The 19,144-nt window shown below is 40.8% G+C and overlaps 1 protein-coding gene across 2 annotated transcripts in view; it reads left to right on the plus strand.

The window, feature by feature from the left end:
• The window catches only part of PDXK (pyridoxal kinase), a 61,646-nt gene extending 43,915 nt beyond the window's left edge, over positions 1 to 17,731 (plus strand). The window contains exons 7-12 of one of the 2 annotated variants that reach the window (XM_077342831.1): positions 2,182 to 2,227; positions 4,848 to 4,959; positions 7,119 to 7,255; positions 8,173 to 8,239; positions 11,864 to 11,978; positions 16,522 to 17,731. In XM_077342831.1, coding sequence (XP_077198946.1) covers positions 2,182 to 2,227; positions 4,848 to 4,959; positions 7,119 to 7,255; positions 8,173 to 8,239; positions 11,864 to 11,976 — 475 coding nt within the window. In that variant the 3' untranslated portion in view covers positions 11,977 to 11,978; positions 16,522 to 17,731. Of the gene's footprint in view, positions 1 to 2,181; positions 2,228 to 4,847; positions 4,960 to 7,118; positions 7,256 to 8,172; positions 8,240 to 11,863 lie in introns of both variants that reach the window. The other variant, XM_077342832.1, reaches the window with a different exon arrangement.
• The last annotated feature ends 1,413 nt before the right edge of the window (positions 17,732 to 19,144 follow it).

Raw genomic sequence — 19,144 nt, forward strand, 5'->3', positions numbered from 1 at the left:
TACATTCTAGAAAATATATTAGGGTTTCAATATTTTACTTATAAAAATATATGCAGAAGATCTCTAAACCTGCATCAGCCAGCCAATTAGTCTGCAAATCTACATCATACCCTTCCCTGGACTAGGATTTTATGGCCAACATCAATATAGGCTGTATTCTGAATTTTAATCTAAACCAGATTTTAAATGTTATTTTATATTGTATGAATTTTTTTTAATGATGTGATCCACCTTGAGTCACTTGAGACAGGGGGAAATATAAATTTAATAATTTGTTTAAGTATTTACTGTGTACTTAAAGATGCATGGCCTTTCTGCAGTTTTTTCAGCTTGTTTGCTTAAAAGGTTCATATTTATTCCCCACCCTCATGTGGTCATAAATGATACAGGTCATCAATCAGAAATTGCTTGGTTCATGTCCTTGATTTCCGTTCCACATCTCAGAACACCTTTTGCCATCCGAACAGGCAACTGGATAATCAAATACTTCAGACTTTCATTTCTTATAAATTAGATTGTGATAGACATGGCAGCCTAATGCTTTGTGTCAGATTAGCTTGTTTACAGCCTCTGGATCAAGGGTTGATGAATTACCCTATTGGACCTGAACTCCTCGATACTCACATTCTTTGACCTCTTTTGCTGTCTCCTCTTCTGCCCTCTGGCTTCTCTGCATGCTCACCTGCCTGCTTGCCCTCTCTTGATGTTATTAACTTATCTACTTAGATGTAAGCTAGAGCTACCATAACATTCCCTGGTTTTTAGCTGCTTTGCTCTGATCTTCTATAAAAGCTAGGTAGTCTTCTGCTTAGAGACCTGGTGCTAAGGAGAACTAGGAGATGCCTTAATAGAGTTTGAAATGTATGAGTCTTATTAAGCTATATGTATCCAGCTTGCTGGGGGGTAAACTGTAATGACTGGGGAAGGCACCCCATATTGAGTCTGCCATGAAAACGCTAGAGGGCGTCACCCCAAGGGTCAGAAATGACTCGGTGCTTCCACAGGGGATACCTTTACCTTTAAACTATATGTATATCACTTAAGAACTGTAGGCTTAAATAACATTTTGGTGCAAATTGTTTCTGTAATTTCAGAACCTTTAATGGAAAGCTACTGTCCACTGACAGAAAGGAATGCTGTTTACAATATATTCCTCTGCCTTTGGCTATTTGAAGTTTTGATGGTTTAGGCATTATTATTATTATTTTAGGAACTTTATTGTTAATTTGACCTGTTGTATTGCCCTGTATACCCATTGATCACCATTTCAGCAGAAATACTTAAAATGTTTCATTACAAACTACAAACTAGGGATGTGTGCTTTGCCTCAGCCGGCCCAGCGATCCCCAAGGCCTGAGGCAGTGTGTAGGAGGCCAGCACCTCAGCATGCTGCCACCCCTCCTCTCTGCGCTGTGGCGCTGGCCTCCTACACACTGCCTCAGGCTTTGGGGATTGCCGAGGCGGCTGAGTCAAGCCAAAGCGCCCATCCCTACTACAAACCCCTTTTCAGGCTGGACATTTACAGCTTTGCACCCCACCCCAAGTTAGTCTGCTCAGGAGGTTAGAGGGTATTTTGGCTGCCAATCTTGGAGGGTTTGTTGGAGGTTTTATTAATGTATTAAGTTTTTATTATTGTAAGCTGCCACAAGTCTGGAGAGGGGTGGGATAGTGATAGAAGATCGATGGATAGATGGATAGATAGATGGATGGATGGATGTTTACACAAGCATTTGTCCTCTCTCCATTGTTTCAGGGTAGTCCTCAAACTCTCTAACCATCAAACTAGTATAGAGGATGACATACAAAGCAGCCAAGTACTGGACTTGAGACACTGCCATAAGGGGTGATTAAGAAGGGCCTAAAACTGTATTCCACTGGGGCTTCATAGTTACTCAGGAGTCTGGGAAAGTGAAAGAAGTTGCACCAGTTCTGCAGACCCTTGATATTTATGTTCAGGTTAAAGGAAACTGAACAGGGTCTTTACATTTGCCAATTACGTTGGAAGACCAGGTTAGCAGGAGGAGGATTAGATTCAGGAAGTGAAGTATCTTTACCTTTATCCACAGAAGTGAATGATGCTAAGTAAAGTCCTTTGACAATGACTTCATCAAACAATGAAAAGCAGAACAGAAATTTATATTACAAACAGGCACTTGTAAAATATTATCTCCTCCTTTGTAGATTACTCACTGGCAGAAAGATACGCACTGAAAAAGATGCTATAGAGGTAGGTGACCTGGATACCAAATGTTTGTATATCACTAAATGGGGTTTTGTCCCTAAACTTCATTTAAATGCTCCTGTGGTCACCTCTGTGGCCAAAGGGGAAATTGCGTGATGGACTTGTGGTCTGCCAGGAATTACGCAGAATTTACTATTGATTCAGCCCTTCCATTTGCATCATTGTGCCTGATTATCTCTCCCCCCCATTTTTAATTGCCTGAATGGCATGCAAGGCCATAGAGAGGTTGAATCATACAATTTGGTGCTTCCGCACAGTTCTCACAGGACATGAGCCTGCTTGCCTTCTTGAATACTCTGATGGGTGATTGGTGAACTGGGAATGAAGCTTATGTAAATATTTATGTAAAGATTTAGATTGTCCATGGGGATGGGGGTGAAAATACCTTACATTAGAAAAGCTTACACTGTCTGTCACAGAGGCACATGTTCTTCACTGAAGGAAAATAACTCAAAAGTGGTGTAATAAAATTTGAGTTCAATAGCACCTTTAAGACAACAAAAGTTTATTCAAAATCCCAAGTGGTGTATTACTACACAGTACTGCCCCCTTGTGTCTGCATGGGAGTATTATGATATTTCTCCTTTAGCAGCTACCATAAAGCTGGATTCAGGTGGGTAGAAGTGTGCATGCCCACGAAAGCTTATACCCAGATTTAAACTTTGTCTTAGGGTGTCACTGGACTTTTCAGCTATCATAGAGCACTTCAACTTTGCCGTAGTGCCAACTGTATAGACCAGACGTTCTAAAGCATTTCACTAAGGAAATCTAGTAGTGTATATAGTGTACTAGTCTCTGAGGTCCCAGTTGGTTCTCACAGCGGACCTTTAGCTTCTGTTACTACTTCATCTTCAAGATGAAATTCCTGACTGTTCCTCACAGAGCAGTTCCTCGGGAGATGGTGGGTTCTCCTTCGGAAGTTTTTAAGCAGAGGCTAGTTAGTCATTTGACAGAAATGCTGATTTTATGAACTTAGGCAGATTGTGAGTGGGCGGGCAGGAAGGGATGTGTCGGTGTTCGTCTCTTGTAGTCCTTCCTTGCATACCCAGGGAATTGCTAATTGCCGTTGTGGGATGGTAGGTGAATTTCCTCCAAGCCAGGCTGGATTCTGGAGATTTGGGGGAGGGGGGGGATCACTTGGACATGAAATTTCTGTCAGGTAGTTGGGAATTCCTGCACTGTGTGGGGAGTTGGACTAAATGACCCCGGATATCCCTTCCAACTCTATAAGTCTGTGACTCTTCACACTCAGGACATTCATGCAACATCCATAAGAACCACTCATTATTTGTGCCTTCGCCAGCTGCCACTGCTTTGTACTACATTAAAGAAATATCATTCACGGAGTCCATGGTTTTCAGTGCTTACTTAATACCCCTCCCCCTCAGAGAAGATGGTTTTGTCAGTGTATGATAGTGGGGTTGGTGAATGAGGCTCTTGATCCATGATGAAAGAACCAGGCTATAGTCCAAGATGGGGCTGATTAAGCTATTGGGCAGAGAGGCTGATGCTACTAAAATGCTAATGTGGTAGTTACAAAATACTTCTATACATTTAAATGTGCAAATGTAAAAATTATAATAATGAATTGCAGTTTTCCCATTGTAGGATAGCATGGTATTATTATTATTTTAATAGTGTGACAGAGAACTACATTCATGGTTGTGTGATCGTTGTTGTTGTTAGGTGCGAAGTCGTGTCCGACCCATCGTGACCCCATGGACAATGATCTTCCAGGCCTTCCTGTCCTCTACCATTCCCCGGAGTCCATTTAAGTTTGCACCTACTGCTTCAGTGACTCCATCCAGCCACCTCATTCTCTGTCGTCCCCTTCTTCTTTTGCCCTCAATCGCTCCCAGCATTAGGCTCTTCTCCAGGGAGACCTTCCTTCTCATGAGGTGGCCAAAGTATTTGAGTTTCATCTTCAGGATCTGGCCTTCTAAGGAGCAGGCATGGCTGATCTCCGCTAGGACTGACTGGTTTGTTCGCCTTGCAGTCCAAGGGATTGTAACATGACACAATTCTATGTTCAGTTGTATGTCCCATGGTGGGAAGTCCCACTGTCATCAGGCCCTTTACACAAAGTCTGGAGATTCGATTACTGGTTGTAGGTATGCAGATACCCCAACAATTCATGTAATCTAATTAATGCAATTGATTTCTGGAGTTCTTTTGTTTTGTTTTGTTTTAAATATTTTATTTATTTTATTAAATATTTTATTGAAACAGAACAAAGTTATATACAAATTTGTATGGAGTCCCTTTGTTGACACATGGCTATTGCTCTCTCCTGATGGACATCTTCGTGCCAAGAATAACAGTTGTCCAAGGACTACATTTCTCTCCAGCAGCAGGAAGAACTGCCAGCTTGTTACAGCCATCTTTCATTTTTATTCTACCTGTTAAGAGGCTCCAAGAGTCAGTAGGAAATGTCCCTGTTGTATTACATTGCTAATTGTAGAGTCTTTTAGTCATTAATGGGAAGAAGTCCGGGTTAATTTGTCTTTTTGCTACTTGATGGGTTAATAAATTGCTAACTTATTGTCATCAACCCAGACACATGCATAGTAACTAGTTCTATTTATTTCTTTTCATCTATGGGAAGGTAATGGATATACTGCATAATATGGGACCAGAGACTGTAGTAATCACCAGCTCAGACCTTCAGTCACCTTCAGGAAATGATTACCTGATAGCATTAGGAAGCCAAAGGAGAAGTAAGTCATGGTTGGTTTAAACTTTTATGTCCACTAAGAATAACTGCATTCTTCCCAAATCATCCTTTCTTTGTTCATGTGCAAATTCCTCTCAAATCAATGGGAATCATGAAGCCGCCATGCTTGATGGATTATGAGTAGAGAATTTTCCTTGTTATCTGTAGCACTCTCCTTTCTTCCTTTGTTGTTGTTGTTATGTGCAAAGTCGTGTCCGACCCATCGCGACCCCATGGACAATGATCCTCCAGGCCTTCCTGTCCTCTACCATTCCCCGGAGTCCATTTAAGTTTGCACCTACTGCTTCAGTGACTCCATCCAGCCACCTCATTCTCTGTCGTCCCCTTCTTCTTTTGCCCTCGATCGCTCCCAGCATTAGGCTCTTCTCCAGGGAGTCCTTCCTTCTCATGAGGTGGCCAAAGTATTTGAGTTTCATCTTCAGGATCTGGCCTTCTAAAGAGCAGTCAGGGTTGATCTCCTCTAGGACTGACCGGTTTGTTCGCCTTGCAGTCCAAGGGACTCGCAAGAGTCTTCTCCAGCACCTTTCTTCCTACTGTTCCTTTAAAATAGTTAATACTCCATTCTACCCCTAAAAGAGTGCTAAGATTGAGCCATAAAAATCTGCTCAGGGTCCCAGCACTGGCCTGGTGGAATGCTCCCCCTAGTAAGATGAGGGCCCTTTGGGACCTTACGGTTCCAGAGAGCCTACAAGACAGAGCTGTTTTGCCACACGTATGGTTGAGGCAGGAAATAACATCATGAAGATGCTGGCCTCCCTGCATGACAACTCGCCTTCTTTCACCAATCAGAACTTGGACCGACTCTCAGTAATTAAAAACTGTGAGGTAGGCAGTCTTAACTATGCTTTTAATTATTGTAAAACTTAATTTTAGATAATTATTTATATTTATTAATTATATTTATATACTGCCGTCTCCTGAGGCTCAGGGCGGTTTACGTAAAGCTTAGTGGAACAGGGAACAGTACAGATAACTCATTAGGTATAAATGGTAGCAGTACAGTAATAACAATAGAACAATATGATAGAACAGTAGAACAATCGAGAGAACAGTAATTCAAACTACAGCATACTGACAGCCCCATGGGTTGATGAATTGGCGGTGACTTTCATACAATAGAGAGGGAGATTCAGGGGAAGGACAAGGTGGGGTTGATGAATTGGCGGTGACTTTCAGGGGGCCAGTGGAAGGTGTTGGTTCTGATTGACCTCTCAACCAAATGCCTGGTGGAGGAAATCTTGCTGAATCAAAGCTCTGGCTTTTGAGATGTCATTAGATATGGCAGAGAAACATGCTATTCTGAAAAGAGAACTCTTCTAGGGAAGAGTCTGGGACTTTTCAGTTTAGAAAAGTTTATAAAATTATGTGTGAATTGGAGAAAGTTGACAATGTGGAATTCACTGCCAGAGGATGTAGCGATGGCCACAGGAATAAACAACTTTAAGGGGGGATTAAATAAATTCTTGAAGGATATGTCTATCAATAGCTACTAATCATGGTAACTTTCACATTCAGAGGTACTAATCCTCTGAATCCCAGAGCCAGGAGGCAATATTTTGGCTTCTATGCCCTGTTGATGGCCATGAAGAGGAATTGGTTTGCCACTGGATGAGACAGGGTACTGAACTAGATGAGCCACTGGTATGATCCAGTAGAGCTCTTATTTTGTTCTTAAGGTTCTAAGGAAGCTAAAATTCAAGCCCTATACAATGTTTTTCACAGAATTGCAATATGCAGTACTGCTCAGGATTCTCCCAAGGGTACTTCAGATTTAGGCCTGAGATAAATCTGGAGTGATATTTGAAAGCACAGCACTGGGGTGAGCTGCCAGTGTTTCTCACACGAGTGCTATCTTACTGACCTGAGTGGACTCGGAAGGCAAAATGTTTTCTCCTGCTCGGTGCCAGAGGAAGAGAGGCAGTGGGTGAGCCAGCAAGACATCACTGGCCAGGTCTGAACTGAGTGGCCCCGGCAGTGCTAGTGGAAGGATTGGGCTTGACTCCTGCTGGCTGCCAAACATCTTCCATGCCGGTGGCTCTCTGAAAATTTGCCCTGTAAGCTAAGTGCCTAATCCACCCCCAAATTAACCAGAAGTTCCTGTTTCTCGACTCTCCTTAAGAATAAATATGTCTCCCTGAACAGCTACAGCAAATGGCACCACAGTGACACAGAGAATCCGAATGGAGTCTCCTAAAGTAGATGCTGTCTTCGTTGGAACAGGGGACCTGTTTGCCGCCATGCTCCTGGCCTGGACACACAAACATCCAGACAATCTTAAGGTACAAACACAGTTCTCCTGGTGTCTCCCCTCTGCTGCAAATGTTCTCCCCTCTGCTGCAAATTCTTACAACCCAGATAGCTTGGAACTAAATGTAAGGAGAAAAGAGGGAATGTGTCAGCAACCAGTACAAAAGCAGAACACTGTGTTATTGTTTTACATAGCCTAAGATGTTGTTCTTTCATTCATTGTTAAATCATTTTTATATAGTGAAAGTAGAACCAGTTTTGTTTCTAAAGGATTATTTACAGGGAAACTATTACTTTGTGCTTAATGTCACTGCCATTCATGGCACTGTTTTACTATATGGCAATTTCAGCCCTGCTATACTGCCTGTAACCTTTCGAAACATTGGACACAAGTTAAAAAAAAACAAAAAAGACTATAAAAGTAATGGTTTTGTTTTACTTTTTTTACACCCTACCATTCTCCCCAATGGAGATCCAAAGTGGTTTACTTCATTCTCCTATCCTCCATTTTACCCTTACAAAGAGCATCTGAGGTAGGTTAGGCTGTGAGCGTTTGCTTGGCCCACGGTCACCCAGTGAGTTTCCTGGGCAGTGTGTTATTTGAACCTGGATCTTCCAGATCCTAATCCAGCACTCTGACCACTACCCCACACTGGTTGAGATCTGATGCTGTAATACAGAATGATAATTGCTCCCTTTACTATTCTGCCCCCTTCATTTTTAGGTATAATCAAAAAATCAAAGGAATTTGCTTGTAGTGAATGTTATGCAATATCTATAGTGAAATTCCATTTAAATTCGTATGTCTGTTGTAGGCAAGTGATATGTAGAGACCAGCTCTTTAACTTGTATTTCTCATCAGTGTTTTAAATGTAAATAAAATGATATTATTAATGGCCAGAGTGAATGAAATGCTAGTAGATCTGAAATATTTTCCTGCCAATTGCAGGTGGCATGTGAAAAGACAGTATCAGCCATGCAGCATGTTTTGCAGAGGACCATCACAAGCGCAAAAGGTAAGCCATTCACATTTTGAAATTACCGATTCCCTGCCGTTGCGGTGCACAGTCTTTCATTGCTCTTGTCGTCATCATTAATAAACCCAACTAAGCTGCCTCTATTCTTGACATGGTGAGGATTCCCCCTCCCCCAGTATTATTGTAGTCTTGGGAGAAGCACAATGGCTAATTCAACTGCATTTATTTATTATTTATTTATTATTTGGATTTGTTTCCTGCTGCTATAAGAAATCATCTTGTGGCAGGTTACAGTAATAAAAAAACACATAAAAAGTAAAACAATATAAAAACCTACAATAACTAGTGGCAAGCTAAAAACCCCGACCTCCCACCACACCCGCCCACCCAGCACCTCAAGGGTCTGGGCGCCTGCTGTGTGGATGAAGCTAACTATGAAGGGGCCCTAAATCTTCCTTGCTCTGACCTCAACCAAACCCCTGGCGGAAGAACTCCCTCTTGCAGACTCTGGAACCTAGATAGTTCCTGCAGAGTATTCCACTCTTACAAGGAGCTGATTCCACAAGGTTGGGGCCAGAACCAAAAAGGCCCTGGCCCTGGTCGAGGCCAGGCGAACCTCCCTTGGGCTGGGAACCACCATTTGACTAGTAGGTATTCTAAATGGTAGCCACTTCAACATTTTCTTTGCCTGTCTTAAGGACAAACTGTGTATTATGTTTTCTTCTCTTAATTTTAAAGTATTTTCCAGGTTTTTTCTTTTCAAGTTCCCGTCCTGGCCAACAGGTGCGAGGCAAGTTCCAGCAACAACTAGGTCTTATAGCAGGGGTTCTCAAGTCATGGTCCAACATCCGAGTTCAGGGTCTGATAACATGATCCAAATGCAAGGCCCAAACAAGTGCAAGGAGTTGGGATAGGGTTGCCAGCTCCAGGTTGGAAACTCCTGGAGATTTCGGATGGAGTCTGGAGAATACATAGAGTCCTCCCTCCAAAGTATCTGTTTTCTATAGGGGAACTGATCTCTGTAGGCTGGAGATGAGCTGTAATTCTAGGGGGTCCCCAGGTCCCACCTGGAGGTTGGCATCCCTAGCCCTTGCCTGTTACCTTATTTGCTCCTGGAGCCCTTCAAGAGACTATGGGTGGGTCGATTATGGAACCTCCTGGATTGAGGGTCCTGCTGGCTCAGAGGGCAGCACTGGTGCTAACTCAGGGTCCCTTTGAGGAAGCACTAAGACACTGGATTCACAGGGACGTTCTGCCAAGGCAGACTTGGGGATGGGTTCTTCTCGTCCTCTGATGAGGATTCCTCTTCCCATAGTGAACCAGAGTGGTCTATGACAATTTCTTTCCTATTTCAGTCATATGATAGATAGAGAGCATTTTCTTTTACATTGATACTCACTGAATCAGCAGTTTGAAATACTAGAAACTCTTTGCCAAAGAGGATTTTGCAGTAATCATCCAAACATTTCTTCCTACTTCTGTTTGATATCGGATAATACATTTGATAACATAGAAACTTTCTTACCGGTAATTATTGTTTTCTAATTAGTTTTGAAAACAGTAATTGTTCTAGTCATTGCTGAAATCAGTACATCTGAGTTTTAGCATAGCTCCGTGGATACTTAAATCTTCAGATTGGGGAGATGGAGTAAAGAGACATTTGTGCAAATTTGCAGAAGAATACAAAAACTTGAAAAAATTGAAGGGGAACAATTTCCTCCAAATAGTAGAAGCATTGACAACATTTCTCACAGCACAGCAGCATTTACCTTCCTTACCACATGTGGGAGATGTCAGGGGTGGAAAACTGGCTATTTGACCCACAAAGGGCAGGTTAGGAACTACTACCCCTCCCCACTGAGCAGAAGGATAAAGGACAGACAGATGGGAAGAGTGGCATGGAGGTAGACAGACAGATGTCAAATGTCCAGGCAGTGTGACCCATAGAATCATAGAGTTGTAAGGGACCTCCAGGGTCATCTAGTCAAAACTCTCTGCAGAATTGAGGAAATCCACAACTACCTGCCTACCCACAGTTACCCCAATTCCATGTCCAGATGATGCCCCCTCCCAAAAAACAGAATCCCTGGTCAGTCTGGTCTAGAGGATTTTTGTCTTCTGACCCCAAAGTGGCAATCAGCATTTCCCTGGGCATGCATGAAACGGCGACAAGAGCCAAGCTCAGACACAATCCCTTCTGCCCACCCACCACTTACAATCTGCCTAAGTTAACAGAATTAGCATTTCTGTCAGATGACTATCTAGCCTCTGCTTAAAAACTTCCAAAGAAGGAGAACCCACCACCTCTCTAGGAAGCCTGTTCCACTGAGGAACCACTCTAACAGTCAGGAACTTTTTCTGGATGTTTAGCCAAAAATTATTTTGAATTAATTTGATCCTGTTGGTTCTGGGGCCACAGAAAACAACTGTTCTCCATCTATGTGACAGCCCTTCAAGTACTTGAAGATGGTATCATACCACCTCCTAGTCATCTTCTCTCCAGGCGAAACAGACCAAGCTCCCTCAACCTTTCCTCATACATCTTGGTCTCTAAACCCCTCACCATTTTCATTACCTTCTCTGACACACTTCAGTGTGTCTACATCCTACATGTCTACATGGTGCCCACAACTGAACACAGTACTCCAGTGAGGTCTAACAAGAGCAGAGTAAAGCGGTACCATCACCTTGTGTGATCTGGACACTATACTTCTTTTGATACGGCCCAAAATCCCATTTGCCTTTTAGCCACTGAGTCACACTGATATTCAGTGTATTGTCTACTAAGACCCCCAGATCCTTTTTGCACGTACTACTGCAAAGGCAGGTCCTCCATCCTGTAATGATACATTTGATCTTCCTACCTAAATGCAGAACTTGACATTTATCACTAGTGATAAATACTTTGCCTGAGGAGCAGGAGCAGGAGCCAAAGTGCTGGTACTGCACCAGTCCCTGCTTCTTCCCTGTTTGGAAACTCCTGCTTTCTGCTCCCTGCAAAAAGCTATGGGGAGCAGAGAGCAGCAGTTTAAGCTTTAAATGGCTCACAAACTTATATGAACTGACATAATGGCTCATTGTCCAGTTCAGCCATAAATCACAAACTGTTTACAGTTCATATCTGAAGTAGCCAGTTCATAATTGAAGTAACCAATTGTATGCCTCTAGATATGTCTATGTAAAATGACTGTGTCTCCTTTCTGCAGAAATGATCCTATTTAGAAGAAACAGAGTGTGTCATGGTGACCTCGTACTGATTTTAGATTTCTGTCTGTTTGCCAAAACTGTGCAGCTATTACCAGGCTGGTGCAGGATGGAAATGAATCTCTATAAAGTTAGTTTTTATATTCAAGAAGAACCCATTCTGTGCACACTCTGCATGGACATGATTGAGATCTTGTGGGGACTGAAGATTTTTTTATTGGTCTTTCATATTGTTTATACCCTTTAAACTATTGTAGAATTGTAGAGCTACCATTCTGTAGTTGAAATGTAGTTTAGACTCCTTGTCTCAGTCCATGAATAACAGCAGATAGTGCAAAACATTACAATAGCATTAAGAGTGAGAGGGATGTGTTTTTCTTCTATGCTGGTCATGCTAAATGTAAACATCCATAGCAGTTCAGTGTCTTTGTCTCCCCCTCCCCCATTTTTATTTTAAAGAACAAGCTGGAGAAGGAAACAGGCCCAATTCAGCCCAGCTGGAACTGAGGATAGTCCAAAGCAAAAAGGACATAGAAAATCCAGAGATAATAATAACCGCTACTGTGTTATAAAGGTTGTATTTCTCCTAACAACGCACAATGTTATTGATGTCCTCATTTTCTTTCCTGTAAATTGTAATGTTTGCCTTAGATTTGTGACAGAAACCTGACTTCCATGAAATAGTGCCCAGCATAGATGATATCCACTACCAAGCACATATGCTGGCCATGCTCAGATTAAGAAGAAAAAAAAGTTAGGTATATTCCAAATCCCTCCCAGGTATCAAAATGGCTGTCAGATTACGTCAGACATGTTATGAATCCTGGACATGGGAGAACAAAGTTTCCTGCCTTGCCAAAGACTTTCAGAATGCATTTGTCAGTGGAATGATTGGCTGGAGTGTATATACTGTGCCAATTCAGTCGGTTGCCTTTTCCCTTATGTAAAGAGGTTTGGTAGCCTATTGCAATGTTCAGTACCTCATCCACTCTGGAATACAATAGAGAGGGAGATTCAGGGGAAGGACAAGGTGGGGTTTGAAGATGATTTGCTTTTAGCTACTCTGCACAGGCCTTATTATTACACCACCATATTTCTGAGACCTGTTCCCATTTCCCGTCTCAATAAATGCAAGATTCCACTGCCCAGAGGTGCTAATCCTTTAATCTCAAGAAACCAAAATTATCCCATGCCACCTTTTTCCCCCTTTGATTTCTCTAGAAAGGAATGAAGTTGAGTAAAGGAAATGATTCTACCTCTGACAGAATATTGCTTGTCTCAGTTTTATCAAAAGACCTGTAAACTGTAAATTCCCTTAGCCAGTACTTAGTATAAAACGTGAATATCCCAGTATATCTATTAAGGCTATGAGGAGAGTGAAAGTCTGTTGTTAGTTGGAACCAAGTCACTGTTCATGACCATGGATGAAGACAAACCTATAGAGTGTTCTCCTGCTTCATGCAAATATAATATATAAATAATAAAGAACCATATATTCAGTAAGTCCTGATGCATACTTCCACCAAAGGCACAACACACCAACCATTACTGTTGCACAATCTTCATGCCTTTTCAAGAAATTTTGCGCAGGAATCTCATGCAAACATAGTAGAAATTAATATTGGTTACACCACAATAGTTTTGAGGGATTACATCTAAATTTATCTGCCATACCTGAGTAGATCTACTGTCAAAATATAACATATCTCTCTTTGTAGATTTTAAGCACTTATTTTTAAACTTCGCTCTTAAAGGAACTTAATCTATGCACTTCTGTGAAGATTAAATATGCTCAAAAACAAGCACGGATTTTATAACATGCAATAATCCCTTTAAAGTTATCATAATAACAATGCCTTTCCATTGCTAATAGTATGTCTCAGGACTCTGCTCTATTTATTTTGAAACTTAATCCTGCCTTTCCAATTTCATTCTCATTCAGGCTGTATTTTTCATAAAATGGATAATTTGACATTTGTGTTATTCCTCATGACTTCTTCCTTGGGGTACAACAGGGTATTTATCAAAGCAAACCCTCCTTAGAGACCATAGCACTCTGCAACACATTTGTAAACAATGTTCTTCCTTGAGGGGAAAAGTCAGACTGTTCTCCTTACCATTCTTTTCTCTTTTATTAGACTGTCTTAAGATAGGGCTCCTGCCAAATATATTCTGCCATTACTGGGCTTATTATTTATTTAGAAAATATACGTGCCATTTCTCCAGAGACCTTCTGAAGTCAGGTGGAACCATTTGTGGGTCTTGAAGCACCTTTGACTATCCTGTAGATTCTTCCTAGAATGTTGACACTTCCAATAATCACTTCTTAAAAACCCTCCAGTTTCTAACTTTCACAAAACTTGATAGTAAACCATCTCGGTACGATCTTTGCCAAACAAACAGTTCTCCCAGTTGTATCAGAGACAGAGCAATGTAATGTCTGCTAAGTGTTTTTAATACAGAAAAACATTTCTCACAGAAACTTCAGCCATAGGCGAGTGCAGAGGCAGCAGGGGGGAACTTTGTCTACCAGTCCATTACCAATTCGGTCTGCGGCTTTGCAACACAAGCTGTCTGAAACTGCCTGAGAAATATTTTGAACGACTGCATCCCTTGTGTGCCTTCCTGTTATCTTATTCTCAGCCACCTCTACATGGTTTTGAAGCTGATTTGACTTCTTCAAGTTTTTTATAGCATAATTGGCTTTGGAGACAGTAGCATAATTTAATTCATCCAATTATGGAGGTGGCTTCAGCATTGCACAGAACTAGGAGGAGAGAACACTTGAGTAGATTCTCTCACCTTAGGAGAGTTTTCAGTTGGATTAGAACTCACAAAAGGATGAAAAGACTTGGGCATTATCTCCCCATTCTTCCATATACCACCTGAAGGTGTCCCAAATGGACCAGTTATCTAGGAACTAACACATGGGCTTCTTTTAACAGAACCAGGAATGTAAGTATATTTTTACACATGATCCTGCCTTACATGGAACTAACACTACTTTTTGCAGTTTGCCATTCATACTGGCGTTTACAACTGCTGCCCTTTACCCTCCCCATTCTGATTTTAGCAGGTCTGAAGTGAGCTATAGGCAGTTTTTTAGCAAATCAAAGAGAAATAGCTTTTAAATATACCTTTAAATATATATAACAACAACAAACACCTCCCCAGCTGTTTCCCACTAATGAATGTCTGTCATTTCTGACATACTCTGAACATTTTAAAAGTCCTTTTCACTGATATATAGAAAATTCGCTATATTCAAGCACCGAACTGTAGTGCTACTGCCTAATCTTCACCACTGCCATGAAATAATGTTAGCGGTAAGAATGTTAGTGGCACAGCCGTCTCCTTTTGCATGAGATCCCAGCCCTTTTCACACTGAGAGAGCGAGACGAGCCTTGTGGAGCCACTGCAGCAATATTAAAACCATTGACTTTTTGGGCCCTCTTCTCAGTGGTATATACACCCTGACCACATCTTCATTTGTTTAGCTTTGAGGTATGCCACTATTAAGTAAAAAAATATCCAAGGTAGGATCCATCAAAATGCCACTGAAGGATTTCTGCTTTTGGAATGGGGCCTTCCTACCTCTTCCTTAAAACCAATTTTGTGTGGTCCAGAGGATTCCCAGAAAGAAGAACTACTATTTTGTACCCTGCTGTTTCCTGCCTAAAGTAGTCTCAAAGTGGCTTGAACAGCCTACCCTTCCTCTCCCCACAACACACACCCTGTGAGGTAGGTAAGGATGAGAGAGCTCTGAGAGAATTATGACTGGCACCAAGTCATCCAGCTGACTGTATGTGGAAGAGTGAGGAATCAAACTTGGTTCTCCAGATTAGAGACTGCTGCTCTTAGCCACAACACCAAGTTGGCATGCAGGGCTGCCACTGGAGAACAGAATCAATTGAAATTACTGGCCCATGTTCCGGTTGCACTAGCAGAGGTTTCAATACAACCTCAAGGAAGAAACAGAGAAATTTTATTTCTAAAGTGGAGATCAATATAACCCTTCTTGCTGATCACTGAATGTCAGAATTGAATATTCCAAGGATAAAAAGTTTTATTTCATTTATGACATTTCATATTGATATCACGAGCAATCTGTGGAGAGTTGGAAACTCATGATTCATCCTGGTACTTGGTTGATGGCATAGCATCAACAAAGTAGTAGTAATAGGATGTAGGAAATTCTATATGATATTCAGATTCTTCACCTCTTGTAAAGGAAAAAAAATCTGAGATCTCATTTGAACTCAACTACTGATGGATTAAGATGTGGCAAAATAGCCTTCTTTATGTTTGGGTATTGGGAGAGATGTATATCAACTGGAATTGAAAGGTGGAAATTGTTTTCCATTGATAAATTAGAGTAAGTGCTTTCGGTAGTGATTTTCTTTTTAATTTAGGTGAATTTTTGCTTAATGTAGAATTTATACACACACACACACACACACACACCTTCCTAAATGCCTTTGCTATGGAACAGTAGCAAGCCACTATGACAAGGAGAGCAAGGAATCCGGGTAGACTGCAATGTAATGCTCCAGTGAAATGCAAGTCACAGATCACCTTCTAACTTAACTAGCTGCACAATGCAAACAAGTTCCACGTTTTTAAAAAGGAGAAGTAAAATTGTGCTTATAAGAAATAATACAAATCACCATCGTTACAAGTCCAGCATTGGTGACTGATGTTCATCACTGCTTTAGAATCTGAATCAATGTTCTTATGCCATTCTAATCAGAGCTACACCCTCATAAGCCTATTGACATAGAAAGATGTAACTCTACTTATGATAGCACTGTAAGAGGATAATCATTAAGGAATGCCTTCTTTATAGTGGATGAGTTTGTTATTGCTATGGTTTTGAAGGCTGTTTTTCTAATACACATTGTGCTGCACTTAAATCTGAATATTTTAGGTACATATTTAAGTAATACTCTGCATAAACTTAGCTCAGTCCTGTCACACTAACACACACATGGTTTCAAAGGATTTTAAAAAGTAGAAACAAGAATCTAACAAACATGTTTATTTCTGTACCAACATAGTATTTGGGCATGTTAGTATAAAGGAACAAGCATCTCATAGGGGTCATGTCCTATTTACAGATCTATCTATGAGGCAGCCTCCCCATGGTCCTCCATCCAAGGTCCTCTCATCTGCCCAAGTATGTAAATATTTGTGCTTTTGCAGGGAATAGAGTGGAGAGGGAGGGAAAATGGCTGAGTCAGATTCTGAAGCCATTTGTACTTCAGAGAACTGAATCAACCATAGGATATAGCCTACTTCTTTCCACCGACCTCCGGGTACAAGATAGGCCTTGCCTGGCTAGGACTGGGCTCAAAATGAAACTGATGAATTAAAACAATTTAGTACAGGCATAAACAACTTGGCTGATAGCTCTGCATTAAGTATATATTGAAGCAGTTTTTATGATCATCTTAACAAAATGGAAAGCTAGCATTGTCATATATTGTAGATCATTTGTTTAATGATATTTTTGTAAAGATCTTGAAGTTATCTGTGCAGCTATACTGATTATTATGGTTTTAATTCCTTGTGGAACGTAAGGAGCTAATGGTCACATGCAAATAAATGTAACATGGTCTGGATCTTATTATTTTCAAAAAAATCAAAATGGCTTCCAGAGGGAGAATTTTGAGCAGGGCAATAGAAGGATTAAGCATCATCAGATATTCCTGCACTCAAAATTTCCCTCCTGCTAAAGCTGTTTTTTCATTTTTTTAAAAAGGTAAATGGGCAACAAGGTCTTGTTATACGTATTTGCACAGAACATTTTGTTAGTCCATCAGCAGGACCAAAACTCATGTAGAATGAAATCTCTTCTGAGCTTGAATTCAGCTTTTATGTACCTGTATCTCTTTCTGATATTCTTGGGCATAAAGCTACCTGGTTCAAGTAAGTAGAAACTGTCATGTGTGGAATTTTATTCACTCTTGCTTTTAACATGCTTTTAATAACTATATATTAAAATTGATTTACGTTTTAGATGTTTATTTGCCAGATTGCATTAAAATGCAAGAAATCTGTAATCAGCGCAATATTTTAAAAGAAGAGGACCAAGATTATTAGCTAAAGATACTGCCTTGTTAAGAGTAACCTTATATGTACCCTGATTGGATAGTGTTAATTCATTGTCTGTCTGGTTTGTTACGGTGATTGTTGAAGCCTCCTAATTTACAATATGTGGCGAGAAAGATTGTAATAAAATATCTATGTTTAATAATACTGTGCATAATTGTTAAATACTCTTTTGAGTATGTTTGGCCAATTCAGAACTAAACAAATTTGAATCTGTATCAGTGCTAAATTGGGTACCTTTCTTTATGTTGTTTTGCTATTGGAAATGAACATGTATTTTTGGAGGGACACATGAAAATATCTAAAGGAAACTTTGGTAATACCAAGGGAAACATTAACTGAGTCCATGCAGGAAAATGAAATATCCCAGGACAAACACTCCCATTCAGATATAACTTGAACCCTCTGCAGACATTTGCTTGTGCAAATTCTTACTGCATTAAGGGGAATGGGATCACATGCCAAAAAGGAGTGGCTCAGAGTAGAGTTTCAGAGCCTATGTATGTGCATAGGGCTTCATGGAAATGTTCCACCAAATGTGCCAGGGGCTACAAACCCATTCCCTGCTTTGCATTATTGAATGTTTGCTCAGGGCTCTGGTCTTCGATGTTATCGTATTAAGTGGATATTTTAAAACATAACAGACAAAATGTGTGAAAAAACATGTGGCAAAATGATTATTCCTATAGGTGCTCAGATTCATAGGCTTACAAAAAATATTGAAAAGTCATACTGCAAAGTTAGTGACAACAGTAGTTGACATATAAAAGATTTTAGCCAGACTAGTTTGTGTTTAATTCCTCCATTTGTGATCGATCTTCATTTGGTGACTAAAAAATATGGATTTTTGTAAAATTTCCACCCCAGCGGAAGTCATTGGGCCAGAAACTGTTGGGATCAAACAGAAAGACTTCTACGTTCTAATATTCAGTATCAGAATGGTTGGGAAGGATGTGTATTGATGTTGTTGCAGCAAGAATAATGTAATATATAAATGGATTCCTTGTTTCCTTGTGTGGGCTGCTTTCAGAAGTATCTCTTTTCCGGAGAGCTAAGAACCTCCAGAGGAGAGAACCAGATCCAACAACAGCAGTAAATTGGTACACGACCAGTATATACACACACCTGTTTCACAGTACGGCACTACAGATGACATTGGAGTTGTGTGATTTGGTCCCAAATCAAGTGGGAAAGAGTTAATTTTTCTTTAGCAAATGTACACCATTTGCTCAGTTGGAAATGGCCTCTCAGATCTGCTTTGCACCCAGGTAGATACCCATTGTGCCTACCTTCTCCCCCTACCAGAGATTAAAGCAGCTCAGGAGGGTCAATGTGACCTACAGGAATAGTCCTGTGATTAAAAAAAACTAACTGTAGCTTCCTTAGCACCACAACCTCAGTCCCCAGAATGGGGCCTTTCACTCTGCCTCACACTGGTGGTTGCTTTTTAGGGCCAAATTACCACTCTGGAATGCCAGTCACATGTCATTTTTAATTCCTAATCTTAAAGCACTGGCAGTGTCAAATCTATTGACGGTCTAAACCAAGGGTGGTCAAACTGTGGCTCTCCAGATGTCCATGGACTATGATTACATGGACTACAACTGGAGAGCCACAGTTTGGCCACTC

The sequence above is a fragment of the Paroedura picta genome, chromosome 6, assembly GCF_049243985.1.
Source record: "Paroedura picta isolate Pp20150507F chromosome 6, Ppicta_v3.0, whole genome shotgun sequence".
In the NCBI taxonomy this organism is placed as follows: Eukaryota; Metazoa; Chordata; class Lepidosauria; order Squamata; family Gekkonidae; genus Paroedura; species Paroedura picta.